The 16,515-nt window shown below is 50.0% G+C and overlaps 1 protein-coding gene across 3 annotated transcripts in view; it reads right to left on the bottom strand.

Annotated features, from left to right (window-relative positions):
- USP37 (ubiquitin specific peptidase 37) overlaps nucleotides 1-16,515 on the bottom strand; it is a 74,398-nt gene that overhangs the window by 10,110 nt on the left and 47,773 nt on the right. For all 3 annotated transcript variants that reach the window (XM_088472372.1, XM_088472371.1, XM_088472373.1), the window contains exons 18-19: nucleotides 832-995; nucleotides 28-88 (exon numbers count right to left, since the gene is read on the bottom strand). In XM_088472372.1, coding sequence (XP_088328498.1) covers nucleotides 28-88; nucleotides 832-995 — 225 coding nt within the window. The remainder of the gene's footprint in view (nucleotides 1-27; nucleotides 89-831; nucleotides 996-16,515) is intronic.

Genomic DNA, 16,515 nt, shown 5'->3' with positions numbered 1-16,515 from the left:
AAAGGACACATGCAAAAGTTATATCACCTTGTAAACTCAGCTCTGTTGCTCTTTTTAGGTCATCATCCTCCTTCAATTCTCGGGCCTCCTATAAACAGCAACAAACAAGATGTTTTTATTTTAAAGATCATAACATTATTTGTTACATAAACAAACAGGGGGGGGGGGTACGACACTCGATCAGTGGCCTCACAAGGGTGGTGAGGGCTGCACCCAGGTGGCACCAAGGTGCAGACCCCCCCTCAGTGACAGGAGACAGGTGCTGCACTGTATAATTATGTGCAGCACTCGGCTCCTGACACTGAGGCAGTCACTTCACGCCCCCAACCTCCCTGCCCTTCTGTATTAAGCACGATGAATGGACCACGGGGGTTCGCCCACAAGGCCATGCCCATTTCCGGCATAGCCACGCCCTATCCACGAGGCCACTCTTCCTTTTCAGTGGCATCTCTCCCCACATCAAATGACACTGCGGGGAGGGACGCCACTGAACCCAATATCTGTGAAATCGAGAAAGTGCATATTTATGAAGTAACCATAAACACCAGCATGCCCTGAGAGCTTCCTTCTTGTGCTGTAAGTGGAACATGTACACTAACAAGTAATTTACAACCAATCTGCCCCAGCAGCCCAGGGAAACCATGGAGATATTGAACAGAACAGAAAATCTACACGTGCTCATCTGTGGAGTCTAGTCTGCAATTCAGTTCAATTTGGTTCGAATTCGTAAGCCACCAGGAACCTTAACTTTAGCCAGAGAGTAAAGCATGTTGCAACCTGGTCGGGAATTTTGACCCTTAGCAATTTGGCTGAATGACCAGTCGATCTTACCTGCTCCTGGAGAGACTGAGCCAAAGCCTGCTGCAACTCCTGCTCCTCACGCTCTCTCTCCAGGTCATACTGCATCCATTCAGCCTCGTTCTGGGAGCCTTCTGGCGTCTTGTTCTCTTTATTCTCATCGAAGTCCTTGGCCATGTCACTATACTGTGCTGCACCTGGAACAGCAAATCAAGAACAGTGTTATTACTGTTGGACACAAACCAAACAAAGCAGCATGGAGGTTGAGCTCAGTGATTGGGCCATGCGGACCCAATTGAAACTTGCCAACTGATATCAGCTTTTGTCCACTTTAGCATGAATGTGCAGATAAGATCAAAAAAGAAGAAATATGCCCACACGCGATATCGGCAGATCGCCACGATAATTGTAGTGTGTGTGCGGCCAACCAATGTCAAAAGATTGGTCGGGCATGCAGGATTGTCCAGCATGCCCGTCCGATGCGATATTTTGTAAGTTAAAATATCGGTCGACTGACGGATTTTCCCGTTCCTTCAAAGGGAAGGAACGGGAAAATGACTCCTCCCCAGGGGCCAATACACTGGGATACCTCACAGTATATGCTCGCAATATCTGCTGGGTGTCAGCCTGCCAGATAAAATGTCTATCGGTCTGACAGGCATTTTATCTAAAAAACTATGCCCAGCATAAGTAATTAAGATATATATTTATCCAAATAGAATTCTACCTATATCATCAGTGGGGCATTTTTATACATTAGGATATGTGAACTCACTAAAAAGAATATTTGGCTCCACTGAAAGAACATTTAGAATGATGATAATAATTTGCCTCACAAAATGTTTTATGAGCTCAAATGCCACTGCTAAACCAGGTCGTAACAAAAAGGACACACAGCTTTGAATATAAGACTACGCACGACATAAGGGTGGTAAATCTTCTAGACATCAGGGAATATGAAAATATAAAAAGACAATATCTGTTATGTATGTAATTAACCACGCATAGCAAACTCTTTAGGTTGTTCAATTGCATACCCTATGTAGCTCTGAAAAAAATGGTTGAATTACATATCTGCCAATGAGCTACACTGCCATTTTCACAGTAATAGGAGCTGATAGGGTAGCCACACAGTATCAGGTGACATTCTAATTCGGAAAAAATAAATAAATACAAAACACAATTTGTATCCAATATACAAAATACACAAAACCAAAAAGTGTGGCTGCACTGCCTGACCTAGACTCGGAGGCTAGACAATGGAGGTTTATTAGAAAATCCGCGCTACGCTGGTTATGGGTGGTGGTGTTTAATTGTTTGGCTGAGCCGCGAGGTCTAATTAAAGTTAGCCGTCTCTAAATAATAAAAAAAAAAATTATATATATACATACATATATATATATATATATATACACACACACACACACACATATATATACATATATATATATATATATACATACATATATATATATATATATATATATATGCACACACACACATTATATATATATATATATATATAGACATATATGTATATATATATGTATGTCTATATATATGTATCTACCTATCTATTTCTATATATAGAAAGATCCGCGCTCAACATATAAATCAGCACGATCATTGGTAATACAGTAATTGTAAACAGAGACTGTGTGGGACCAGTTCTTAATGTATTGTGTTGTGTTTATTATAGATACAATGGGTAATAATCGGGAGTAATTTAGCTCCCGATCGTGTTTTATCAAGGTTAATGAGTGCTGTTTTACAGTGGTGGATCATCTGTAACCCCACACACTCATACATGTACATAAACATTAAATATGCAACCAATGACAAATTAAAAAAATGTAAGGAATGAAATGGTTATACTAGAAAAAAAAAAAAAATTGGCATGCAATATTGGAGAAAAATATATGTCTAAAGCTTGTGTCACTCCGATGTTGTGCTTATTTGAGGTGGTGCCCAGTACAGTCCACAATTAGATCATATGCAGTAATATGCATGGTCAGGTGGGTGTCTTGGTGGGCAGCATCTCGTACCGCCAATTGCACAACTTACCCTTCCTTCTGTAGAGCTCACCTCCGGGTGAGCGAGATAACGATTCCATTCGCTATCTGCGCCGCTAGATCAGTGCGCGAAGATTCGCGAGCACTGACTGGAGAAGTGTCCGGGCCGGCTCTCTGCGAGACTTCCGGGTTGCCTCGTGTCGCGAGACTCCATGGCTCCCGGGTCTCAGCTGTTCTCCGCCCACTTGACTCGCACCAACTTCGAGGAGACTTGGGTGGATTGGGGAGCGGGGCTTGGTGTATACACTTTTCAGATGCAGGTGATGCGACACACACACACCATCTAACGCGTATCGGCCTCTAGCCTTCCTCAGGGAATCCTCATGTTACACTGCAGATGTGATGGCTATTTATCATGTATGTCCTGAGCATGGCTATAGGGGGCATTACTATAGGGGGATTACTACTGGGGGCACAGCTATAGGGGGCATTACTACTAGGGGAAAGGCTATGGGGCATTACTACTGGGGGCATGGCTATAGGGTGGCATTACTATAGGGATCCTTACTAATGGGGGCATGGCTATAGGGGTCCTTACTAATGGGGGCACGGCTATAGGGGGGAATTACTACTGGAGGCACTACTAATGGGGGCATTACAACTCTGGGCATTACTACTTTGGGTACTACTATAAGGGGCACTACTATTGGGGGCATTACCACTGTGGGCACTACCACTGCAGGCACTACTGAGGGCACCACTACCGGGGCCATTGTGTAAGGGGCACCACTTCTGTGAGAATTGTATTAAGGGCACTACTACTGTGGGCATTGTATTATGGGCCTTGAGTATAAGGGGCACTAATTTGGGCATTGTGTAAAAGGGGCACCACTGTGTGTCATAACATGAATAAGAGACTAATGTGTCACATAATTTGAATTGGGGATATTGTATTATAAATGGAATTACTATGTGTGGCATAATGTGCTATACAGGGCATTACTGCGTGTGGCATAATGTGTTATACAGGGCATTACTGCGTGTGGCATAATGTGTTATACAGGGCATTACTGCGTGTGGCATAATGTGTTATACAGGGCATTACTGCATGTGGCATAATGTGTTATACAGGGCATTACTGCATGTGGCATAATGTGTTATACAGGGCATTACTGCATGTGGCATAATGTGTTATACAGGGCATTACTGCATGTGGCATAATGTGTTATACAGGGCATTACTGCATGTGGCATAATGTGTTATACAGGGCATTACTGCGTGTGGCATAATGTGTTATACAGGACATTACTGCGTTTGGCATATTGTGTTTATAAAGGGAATTACTGTGTAAGGCGCATTACTGCACATGGCAATTATTCGCCACGAGGGGAGAGCTTGGGCGAAGCCCAGCACCTTCATAAGTGTGAATTGGGGGTGTTCCACAAGGACACGCTCCCTTTCCGGAAGCACGAGCGCTTTCAGCGCGTGCAGAGGAAAGCCATCTATAAAATTATTTTTTTTGGGGGGGGGGCCCGCTGGAGACCTCAGAGTGGGCGTGACCGGAAGAGAACAGCTCAGGGAATCCAAACCTCAGAGAAAAGGCGCCCTGAGCTGCGGAGCAGCTTAAACAGGGAAGTTGTCTCCCTGGCTGATTACTAACCCCTAGGACACTGGTTTCCCCCACCAAAATGTCCCTGGTGGTCTAGTGGATTACATTGGCTGGAGCCTGCGTCCACACTCAGCCACCTCTGGTCTGTCCCCTGAGAGCGGAGGCATCGACTGCCTTAACACGCGGGTTACCTCTTATCGGTCCCCTAAAGTCCGATTGCAGTCTGGGTCCTCTCCAGGGGCACTGGCTAGCGCTGGAATGCCCGCCAAGATCCCCAGATCGGTACTGGCGACGCGGCACCGGAGGGGTGACTGAGCAGCAGCGCAGACGTCCCTAGGACATTCTGCTGCTGCGAGCTCTAGTTGAAAAGATAACACAAATCAAATCATAAAAATAATAGCTTAAGGGCTGCCTAAGCAGCCCCCAAGCGCAATGGTGACCATGCGCAATAAAATTCAGAAAATTGGCATGTGCATATGTAAATGACCCAGTTTGCTATGAAGCCCCCTCAAAAGTTCTGGTGCAACCAATTACCTTCAGAGTCACATGATTAGTGAAATGAAGTCAACTTGTGTGAAAGTGTCACATGATCTGTCAGTATAAAACACACCTTTTCTGAAAGGCCCCAGAGGCTGCAACATCACTAAGCAAGAGGCATCACATGAAGACCAAGGAGCTCTCCAAACAAGTCAGGGACAAAGTTGTTGAGAAGTTGGGTTATAAAATGAGATATGGGTTATAATATGAGATACCCTTGTTATCTCTATTTCTACGAAGTCCATAGGGTTCCACAGGATACCTTGGGGTGTAGGTGATGACGTCAGGCATCGGGCACCATAGAGTTAAGTTTCAGCCTCCCAGGATGCACTAGGGTCCCACTCCTATACCCCCGCCCCCGAGCCAAGGCATCTCAGTTAGGTACCAAGCCATAGGCCGGAGGAGGAGAAGGAGAGAGAAGAAAGATCTGGACACACACACACACACACACGAATCACATTCTCACCAGAGGGAGACGGAAAAACCGGTGACCAGAGTAAAGCCCATCTGCAGCACAGGTGGACTTCGTAGAAATAGAGGTAACAAGGGTAAGTTCTTACCATATCTCATATTTTCTACTTCAGGGTCCATAAGGTATCCACAGGATACCTTGGGGATGTCCCAAAGCAGTATCCTTTAAGGGTGGGGACGCTCCTGTGCTGAAAGGAGAATCCGCCGCCCGAAGGAAGCATCCTGAGAGGCAAAGGTGTCAAACGCATAATACCTCACAAAGGTATGGACAGAGGACCAGGTAGCAGCCTTGCAGATGTGGACTGCAGAGGCACCACGTCAAGCTGCCCACGAATGACCCACAGACCTAGTGGAATGAGCCTTCACAGAAGGAGGAACCGGCAGGCCTTCATGAAGATAAGCTTCAGAAATAGCCATACGGATCCAGGCTGCCAAAGTTTGCTTTGAAGCAGGCAAACCCTTTTTACGGAAGCCATAGAGGACAAACAAGGCGTCCAACTTCCTAAATGAAGAAGTGCGATCAACATAAGTCCTTAAGGCCCGCACAACATCCAAAGTGGCCGCACCCACTGAAAGGCTAGGTGAGTTAAAAGCTGGAACATCTATTTCCTCGTTAACATGAAACTGGGAAACAACTTTGGGAAGAAAATCAGGACGAGTGCGTAGCACTGCCCTGTTCCCATTAAAAATCAAGAAAGGGGGTCTACAAGAGCCCCTAGATCAGAAACACGTCTGGCCGAAGCTATGGCCAGAAGGAAAACAGTCTTAGCTGTTAGCCATTTAAGATCCACTGAGCCCAGTGGTTCAAACGGCGGTCCTTGGAGAGCTCTCAGGACCACAGCCATGTCCCAAGGCGCAACGGGTGGAACAAAAGGCGGCTGAATTCACAGAACGCCCTGCATAAAGGTGCGTACATCAGGGATTGTAGCAATCCTACGGTGAAACCAGACAGACAAGGCAGAAACCTGCACCTTCAAAGAAGCAAGGCGAAGCCTGTGGTCTAGTCCCGCTTGTAGGAAGGAGAGTACACGAGACAGACGAAACTCCCGCAGTGCATAACCTCTCGGTCGACACCACTGGAAGAACGTATGCCACACGCGATGGTATATTCTCGCGGAAGACGGTTTCCGGGCTCTTAGCATGGTTCGCACCACAGAGCTGGAAAACCACCTGGACCTTAACATGGCCGTCTCAACAGCCACGCCATCAAAGACAGCCGAGTAATGTACGGGTGAAGACAAGGACCCTGTGACAGAAGGTCCGGTCGTAGCGGCAACCGCAGAGGACTGTCCACGGACAGACCCTGAAGGTCTGAGAACCAGTGCCGTCTGGGCCATGTGGAAGCTATCAACAGGAGCTTCCCTTCTTCCACGGGTAATCCGGAAATTCAAACAGGAAGGAGGGACACTGGAGGAAAGAGGTAAGCAAACCGGAACGTCCACCGGACGGACAGAGCATCCACCAGCGACGCCTCTTCGTCTCTTGTGCGAGACCCGTAAACCGGCAACTTCTTGTGCCGGGACGCCATGAGGTTGATCTCTGGAAGACCCCACCTGTCCACCAGCAGTTGGAAAACGTCCGGGTAAAGGGACCATTCCCCTGGATGAACGTCCTGGCGACTGAGAAAGTCCGCCTCCCAGTTTAGCACTCCCGGGATGAAGACAGCTGATATGGCCGGAAGATTGCGCTCCGCCCATACCAGGATCAGAGACACCTCTACGAGAGCCGCCCGACTTCGGGTTCCTCCTTGCCGGTTTAGGTAGGCCACGGTGGTAGCGTTGTCCGACTGGACCTGCACTGGGTGACCTTGGAGAACCCGATGTGCCTGCTGGAGAGCACTGAAAACCGCTCGGAGTTCCAAGATGTTTATTGGAAGCTCTGCTTCTGCCGGAGTCCACCTGCCCTGGAACAAGTGTGGACCAGAGACCGCTCCCCAGCCCCGAAGACTGGCGTCCGTTGTTAACAGGACCCAATTCGCCACCCAGAACGGACGACCCCTGTTGAGATGGGTCGTCTGCAACCACCAGGCTAGACACAGGCAAACCTCCGGAGTGAGCACCAACATCTGGGACTTCAGACTCTGAGGCAGTCCATTCCATTTGGACAGGATCAGGTGCTGCAGAGGTCTGGAGTGAAACTGGGCATATTCCACCATGTCGAACACAGACACCATGGAGCCCAGTAACTTCATTGCCGAGTGCAGAGACACCCGGCGGCTCTGCAGACAACTGCGCACCCTCGAATGTAAGGCAGAGATCTTTTCCCCCGTCACAAAGATCCTTTGCTGTCCCGAGTCTAATAAGGCTCTGAGACGCAGAATCCGCTGAGACGGGATCAGGATCAGGGTGGACTTCTGCCAGTTTATCAACCAGCCGTGCCGTTGCAGTAGCGCAATGGTCAGGTCCAAGTGGCACAGAAGGAGCTCTGGAGATCCTGCCACTAAGAGAAGGTCGCCCAAGTACGGCAACATGCGGACTCCCTGCAGCCGCAGGGAAGCCGCCATGACCGCCATCACCTTGGTGAAAACACGTGGTGCTGTCGCCAGGCCAAAATGTAACGCCCGGAACTGAAAGTGGTCGCTGCGGATTGCAAACCTGAGGAACTGCTGATGGCGCAAAAGAATAGGGACATGCAGGTAAGCGTCCTGTATGTCCAATGACAAAATGTAGTCCCCAGGTTCCAGCGCCAGAATGATGGACCGTAGGGTCTCCATCCGAAACTTCGGCACCCGCAAAGACTTGTTGAGAGCTTTGAGGTTGAGAATCGGACGAAACGACCCATTGGGTTTCTGCACCAAAAAGAGATTGGAATAGAAACCCTGGCCCCTCTGGGAGAATGGAACAGGCACTATAACTCCAGCCTGGAGCATAGTGTGCAAGACCTTCCGCAGCTCCGTGGCTTTGTTCCGGTCTGATGGTAGACCCGTGGTGAAGAATCGAGCCGGGGGTCTGTGCCGGAAGGAGAGGGCATACCCGTGTGAGACCACCTCGAGAACCAACGTGTCCTTCGTGGTGACCGACCAACACCGGGGGAACTGCAGCAGGCGGCCTCCCACTTTGGGATCCCCCAAAGGGAGGCCCGGACCGTCAGGCCGCAGGCTTGTCATCTGGCTTAGGAGCCGGACGTCTGGTACTGCAGGCCTGCTTCCGGGGCTTGGCCGATTCCTTGAGGCCAGCCTGTCGGGGAAAGGACTGTGCTTTAGGCCAACCCTGGGCCCTTTAAGGCCGAAAATGACGACTTACCTGAACCGGAAGAAACTGCAGACGGGAGACATGCAGATTTGGCTGCCGCCAGCGTGGCTACATATTTGTCCAGGTCCGGACCAAAGAGAACTTCTCCGTTAAAAGGCAACGCTTCCAAACCCTTTTTGGAATCCGCCTTCCAAGATCGCAACCACAATGTGCGACGAGCAGCTACAGCTGACGAAGAAATTCGAGATGCCAGGGTACTAATATCCAAGGCCGCTTCGTTGATATAAGTGGCCGAATCCCGGAGATTGCCGATCAATTCCGTCTGCTCAGCCGAACAGTCGGAATCGAGGGACGCCTCCAACGTATCAGCCCTGTGCTCCATAGCTCTGGCAACCCAGCAAATGGCCATAGCTGGCCGCGCTGCCCCCCCCCCCACAAGGGAATAGACGAACTTCAGGCAGATCTCCACCTTGCGGTCCGTAGCATCCTTAAGGGAGGACATGGATGGCATGGGTAATGTGGCACTACAGACAAGGCGTGTCACATGAGAATCCACCTGTGGAGGGGACTCCCACTTGGCAAAATAATTGTCCGCAAACGGATACGCCACTGCTAAACGCCTTTGAGGCTGATATAGTTTGCCTGGCTGTTTCCACGCTTCCTCTAGATGGTCAACTAATTGCCCCGAATGAGGAAACACTGATATCTCCTTTAACATCCTTGAAAAAGGCGTATTTGGACTTTAGTTATTGAGGATGAGGAGCCTCCAGTATCAAAGCAGTACGGACTGCACGAATAAGGCCAGGTATATACACCTTAGACTTAGCGTCCGACTTTTTAGGACAGGGAGGTTCCTGGTCAGAAAGATCCAGAATCTCCCCATCGTCGGACGTCCCGTCGTCATCCTCATAAGGAGCAGACAGACGCAATCGGCCGCATCACAGACTCCCCTTGCAACACTTCTGACAACTGCTGTACAGAGCTTAACGAATTAACCCACGCAGGCTCATGAGAGACCTGAGGAGGGGAAATAGGGAGACTGTGGGGTACCATCAATTGTCTTGAGAAACCCTGCATGGGTGACGACACCACTGACTGCTGGGACAAACCCATGTGAGTGAAGGCAGGCTGCGGAGCTAACTGGCCCACGAGAGTTGTAAGCGCTTTGGCAAAACAAGCCCAGGGCGGCTCCTGAACCGGAGCAGTGACCGTAATCGGTCGAGTCAACGAATAACACCGTTGACATAGTCCCTCCGCACTACCGTCCCCCTCCGCTATAGGTACCTTGCATGTAGTACATAAAAGCTGGAGAGGAAAATCACTTTCAGACATAATGGTAAGTATGTGATCCCTCTAACTGATACTCGTTAGTATAGTGTGAGACCACCCTGCAAGCACCGCACCGCAAGGGCTTTAGCAGAAAGAACAGGGACAGTTAAAATGCTTGACAGAAAGAAAATGAAAGTACAGGCAGCAGACGCTAGCATAGGTCACATGCAATGCAAGAAATCAATTCCTGCACTATCAGCGCTGATCCTCAACTACACAGACTCAGAGTCTGGTAGGGGACAGCGCTGCATACACAGACCTTAATCCAACGGAGGAGAGGTATGCAGGGGGACCCAGACCGCGATGCCACCGTTCATCAGCGCTCACCATGCTTCTTCCAAAGATGGCCACCGAGGAGCAGAGAGGAGGCCGGCCTGGGGGAGGAGCGCTGCGACAGGACCAGTCAGCTAGAGCAGAGAGGGCTGTGTGCAGCGGGGGAGGCGCCGGCTGTGAGACAGGGAAGGCGCGCTCCCCTGGCATGCATTTAACCCCTGGGACGCCGCAGCGCTACCGCAGTCCTGCTGTCCCAGGAGGGTAGGGAAAGCGCAGGTTAGAACCTGGCTCCACGCTGCAGCCAGTCCCCAGGGAGCCCCCTGCCTGGGGACTCGGGACCATGTATCAGCGGGGACCCACCGCGGGACCCCGCCGCTTACCTGTTGTCCCCCTTGAATCCGGCCATGGTCCTAAACATTCGGGGTCACCGCTAGCTGTGACCCCAGACGCCTACCAGCATCCCCGGATCAGTACCGGCATTCTGGTACCAGCGGGGGTGTAGGGAAGACAGCATGGACGTCAGGACTGACTGTCCATGCTGTACATCCAGATGTGCAGCCACAGCTGCATTGAAGAAACTTCAGGGGCTCTTCATGGCCCCCCTCTAACAGGTGCATCCGACTCCGGCCGGGCACCAAACTAAACTGAGATCCCTAGGCTCGGGGGCAGGGTTTAGGAGGGGGACCCTAGTGCATCCTGGGAGACAAACTTAACTCTATGGTGCCCGATGCCTGACGTCATCACCTATACCCCAAGGTATCCTGTGGATACCCTATGGAGCCTGAAGTAGAAAAAAAAAAAAATCCAAATCTTTGATGATCCCCCGGAGCATCATTAAATGGATAGAACATGGTACCACAACAAACCTGCCAAGAGAGGGCCGCCCACCAAAACTCACAGACTGGGAAAGGAGGACATCAGAGAGGCAGCACAGAGACCAAAGGTAACCGTGAAGGAGCTGTAAAGTTCCACAGCAGAGACTGGTGTATCTGTGCATGTGACCACAATACGACGTACACTCCACAGAGCTGGGCTTTATGGAAGAGTGACCAGAAAAAAAGCCATTACTTAGTGATAAAAATAAGAAGACATGATTTAAGTTTGCCAAAAGGCATGTGGGCGACTCCCCAAATGTACGGAGGAAAGTGCTCTGGTCAGAGGAGACTAAAATTGAACTTTTCGGCCACCAAGGAAAACGCTATGTCTAGCGCAAGCCCAACACATCTCATCACCCCAAGAACACCATCCCCACAGTGAGACATGGTGGCGACAGCATCATGCTGTGGGGATGTTTTTCAGCAGCAGGGACTGGGAAACTGATTCGAGTTGAGGGAAAAATGGATGGTGCTAAATACAGGGATATTCTTGAGCAAAACCTGTTTCAGTCTGCCTGTGATTTGAGACTGGGACGGAGGCTCACCTTCCAGCAAGACAATGACCTGAAGCATACTGCTAAATCAACACTCGAGTTGTTTAAGGGGAAACATTTAAATGTGTTGGAATGGCCTAATCAAAGCCCAGACCTCAATCCAATTGAGAATCTGTGGTCAGATTTGAATATTGCTGTTCACAAGTGGAAACCATCCAACATAAAGGAGCTGGAGCAGTTTTGCCTTAAGGAAAGGGCAAAAATCCCAGGGGTAAGATGTGGCAAGCTCATAGAAACTTATCCAAAGCGACTTCTGGCTGTATTTTCCGCAAAAGGTGGCTCGACAAAGTACTGACTTTAGGGGGGTGAATAGTTATGCACGCTGAAATTTTCTATTATGTTGTCCTAAATGTTGTTTGATTCACAATATAAAAAAAAAAAAAAAACAACTTCACAGATGAAATGATGCACACCTTCAAACAATCCATTTTAATTCCAGGTTGTGAGGCAATAATACATGAAAAATGCAAATGGGTGAATACTTTTGCAAGGCACTGTATTTGTACCTACACAGAGGGCTGAATGAGTTGATTTGACATTTTGTGGATAATAGATGACTCACTGCTGAGAGCAGCAGAATGAATAGCAGTGGAGACTGATTCAAGCAGCAGAGCGCAGCATCTTTGTAACAGAAGAAAAAACAAGAGATATGGTAAGAACTTACCTTTGTTATCTGTTTCTACGAAGTCCATAGGGTCCACAGGGTTGACCTTGGGGTATAGCTGGATCTGAATCCACGGGCACCACGCAGTTAAAGCTTTTGCTGCTCCCAGGATGCACTTGGGTCCATCCTCCTCTATACCCTGCCCCCGAGCCACAGGCACCTCAGTTGGTAAGCAGCCAAGGCCGGAGGAGGAGACTAAACAGAGAGAAGGAAGACTGGAACACAAGAAACAATACTCACAGAAATGGGAGACGGAAAACCGGTGACCAGCCACACACAGCCCATATGAAGCCAGGTGCATCAGGGCGGGCGCCCTGTGGACCCTATGGACTTCGCAGAAACAGAGAAAACAAAAGTTCTTACCATATCTCTTGTTTTCTACTTCAGGGGGTCCACAGGGTTGACCTTGGGATGTCCCAAAGCAGTTCAACTAAGGGCGGGGACGCTCCTGTGCTGAAAGGAGCACCCGGCGCCCGAAGAATGCATCCTGAGAGGCGAAGGTGTCCAATTCAAACGTTTTTGAGGTTCTATGCGTTTAAGACCAAGTGGCCGCCTTACACAGCTGAACAGCAGAGGCGACACGTCTAGCAGCCCAAGAGGGACCCACAGAACAAGTGGAATGAGCCTTAACAGAGGCTGGCACAGGTAAACCCTCCTGTGCATAAGCCTCACAAATAACGGAACGAAGCCAACGGGCTAACGTGTGTTTGTTGGCAGGCCAACCCCTCTTGTGAAAACCGAAGGACAAACAATGAATCAGATTTTCTAACCGAAGTAGTCCGGTCCACATAGATTCTAAGCGCCCGGACTACATCTAAGGAAGCCTCCCCAGCGGAAAGATCAGGGGACTGAAAAGCTGGCACAAGTAGTTCCTGATTAATGTGGAACTTGGAAACCACTTTGGGCAAAAACTCAGGACGAGTGCGGAGCACCGCTCTGTCCTGGTGAAAAATCAGAAAAGGAGGGCGACAGGAAAGCGCCCCCAATTCTGACACCCTCCTGGCAGAAGCAATTGCCAGGAGAAAAACATCTTAAAATGTCAGCCACTTGAGGTCCACCGACTCAAGCGGCTCAAAAGGAGGACCCTGCAAGACCCGTAGCACCACCGCCAAGTCCCAAGGAGCCACCGGAGGCACGAAGGGAGACGGGATCCGGAGAACTCCCTGGAAAAAGGTGTGAACATCTGGCAGTGTAGCAATCAGTCATTGAAACCACACGGACAAAGCAGACACATGAACCTTCAGAGAGGCAAGGCGTAAACCGAGGTCCAAACCTGATTGAAGGAACTCCAAGATTCTGGAAACCCGGAACACCTGAGGATCATAGCTTCTGGATTCACACCACCGAAAGTAAGTGTGCCACACCCTATGGTAAATCCACGCGGAAGCAGGCTTGCGTGCCCTAAGCATGGTACCAATGGCCGAACTGGAGAAACCCCGAGACCTTAAGACGGCTGTCTCAAGAGCCACGCCGTCAAAGACAGCCGACCCAGATCCGGGTAAAGGCAGGGCCCTTGAGACAATAGGTCCTGACGCTGAGGAAGAAGGTACGGAGCGTCGATGGAGAGTCACCTCAGATCGCAGTACCAAGGACGTCTGGGCCACGCCAGAGCTACCAGCACGAGCGTGCCGCCGTCCTGCTTGAATTTCCACAGAACCCGAGGAAGCAGGGATATCGGAGGACACAGATACGCCAGGTGAAAACAAGAGATATGGTAAGAACTTACCTTTGTTATCTCTGTTTCTACGAAGTCCATAGGGTCCACAGGGTTGACCTTGGGGTATAGGTTGGGAACCAAATCCGGGCACCACGCAGTTAAAGCTTTTAGCTCCCAGGATGCACTTGGGTCCACTCTCCCTATAACCCCGCCCCCCAGCCAGAGGCACCTCAGATTGTAAGTAGCCAAAGGCCGGAGGAGGAGAGAAAAAGAGAGAGAAAACTGGAACACTCTAGAACCATACTCACAGAAAAGGAGACGGGAAGCCGGTGACCAGTAACACAGCCCATATGAAGCCAGGTGCGTCAGGGCGGGCGCCCTGTGGACCCTATGGACTTCGTAGAAACAGAGATAACAAAGGTAAGTTCTTACCATATCTCTTGTTTTCTACTTCAGGGTCCATAGGGGGTCCACAGGGTTGACCTTGGGGATGTCCCAAAGCAGTTCAACCAAGGGTGGGGACGCTCCTGTGCTGAGAGGAGAATCCGTCGCCAAAAAGGAAGCATCCTGAGAGGCAAAGGAAACCAATGCCTAGAACCTTAAAAAGGTATGGACAGAAGACCACGTGGACACCTAGTAAGGCAAAACAGCCGAGGCGCCACGACGAGCCGCCCACGAGGGTTACACGGCCCGAGAAAAAAACAAGCCTCAACGACAGAAATGCCCACCCATGGGTAGGCCCCTGAGGAAGACATACGAGGCCATCCAGTCAACATTTCATTATAGGCCGGCCATCGTTTCCTGTTAAAACCAGAAACCGCAGACCACCAATAAGGAGTCCGCTTACCATAAGGAACTTGAACGGATCACATAAAGCCAAAGAGGCCGGACCACAGTCCATGAGGCCACAACAGCCGAGAGGACTGGGAACTGAATGGCCATACCATAAGTTCCAGAATAATATGGAACCTAAAAACCACTTTAAGAAGAAACACAGGGCGAGAGCAACTCACACCCTGACATGATGCCCTCCAGAAGAGGGAGCCACATGAGAACGCTCCCCATTCAGACACTCTCCTGGTTGATTTAAACACCCTGAGAGAGAGAGAGAGAGAGAGCTTAAACAATAGACCATGTAATGGCTATCACAACCAGCGGTTCCATTGACTGTCCCCGGAGGGAACAAAGAACCACTACTAACTCCCCAGGAGTCCCTAGGGAGGACAAGTGGAGACATAATCCAGAAAACACTCCAAAGGATGAACTGGATACCAGAGCGGAGCAATTCCATATCTTAACCATACCGACAGTGTAGAGATCCGCACTGTCAGGAAGGCCAGGCCAAGGGTGAAACCCAAGCCAGCTGGAAGGAATGCCAGAATATCTGGAAATCCTGGACACCGGAGGATCGTATCGACAGGTACGATACCATAAGAATTATGTATGCCACAGTCCGTGGCAGATCCCAGCAAAGTCTGGCCTATCTGCTCTAAACATCTCAATGAAGACAGAGCCAGGGAAGCCCGAGGACCACAGTAGGGGCGCAGTTAAAGACAAGCGATCCAGATCCAGGGAAAAACAAGGACCCTGAGACAACAGGTCCAGATAGTGAAGCAGTAGGAACGGAGCATCGAGGAGGAGACTCCGAAAATCTTAGTACCAGTGATGTCTGGGACGACCTGGAGCCCCCAGAAGGAAAGCCCCTCCGTCTCGAATTAAACTTCCGAAGACCTCGAGGAAGAAGGGAGACCGGAGGACACAGGTACACAAAGTGGAAGGACCACTTCACTGACAAAGAGTCACTGAAGGTAGCTTCAGTACTCCTAGAGCTGGACTGTAACACCGGTAATGTGTGATCGAGTCAGAAGGCCATGGGGATCAATCCCCTCAGGGAGGCCCCCTCTGCTCACCAGGAGTTGAAACCTCTCTTGGAGAAGAGACTAGTCCCCGGGATGCACGCCGTGACGGCTGAGGAAGCCCGCTTCCCAATGGAGAGCTCCGGGAATAAACACCGCAGAGTTGGCCAGGAGAAGACCCTTGGACTATGTCAGAATGGGTGACATTCCTAACATTGCCACCCAACTACCAGTGTTGCCTAGATGGAAGCCACTGTTGTGACACTGTCGGACTGAACCTATTCAGGTTTACCGTGACAAATGGGTTAGGCCAGAGTGAAAGTCCAAGACAGCTTAAAGTATCAACAAGGTAAGTGGCAGGGCAGAAGCGACAGACGTCCAACTGCCCCGAAATGAATGCGGACCAGACACTGTCTTTAGCAAAGAACACCCTGGACGAGATGGCCATAGCCACCCGGACAGAGACCAACTCGCCTCCGTAGAAAGTATCATCGTTCGAACAGCGATCCGATGGAAAAAACTCGATCCATCTGGAGGGGAGTCAATTATGGCAAGGCCTGGAATGGAACTGAGCACATTCCACCCTACCAAAAGGTAGACACTCTGGTAGACCGCGCATCACCAAGAGTAATGACATATGTCGACTGCGTAGATATCCGCACACTCGAAGTTGAAGAGTGGAGATCTTG

The sequence above is a fragment of the Taudactylus pleione genome, unplaced genomic scaffold (genome assembly GCF_031769625.1).
Source record: "Taudactylus pleione unplaced genomic scaffold, aTauple2 ptg000122l, whole genome shotgun sequence".
NCBI classification, from domain to species: domain Eukaryota; kingdom Metazoa; phylum Chordata; class Amphibia; order Anura; family Myobatrachidae; genus Taudactylus; species Taudactylus pleione.
This window is presented reverse-complemented; position numbering and strand designations above follow the sequence as displayed.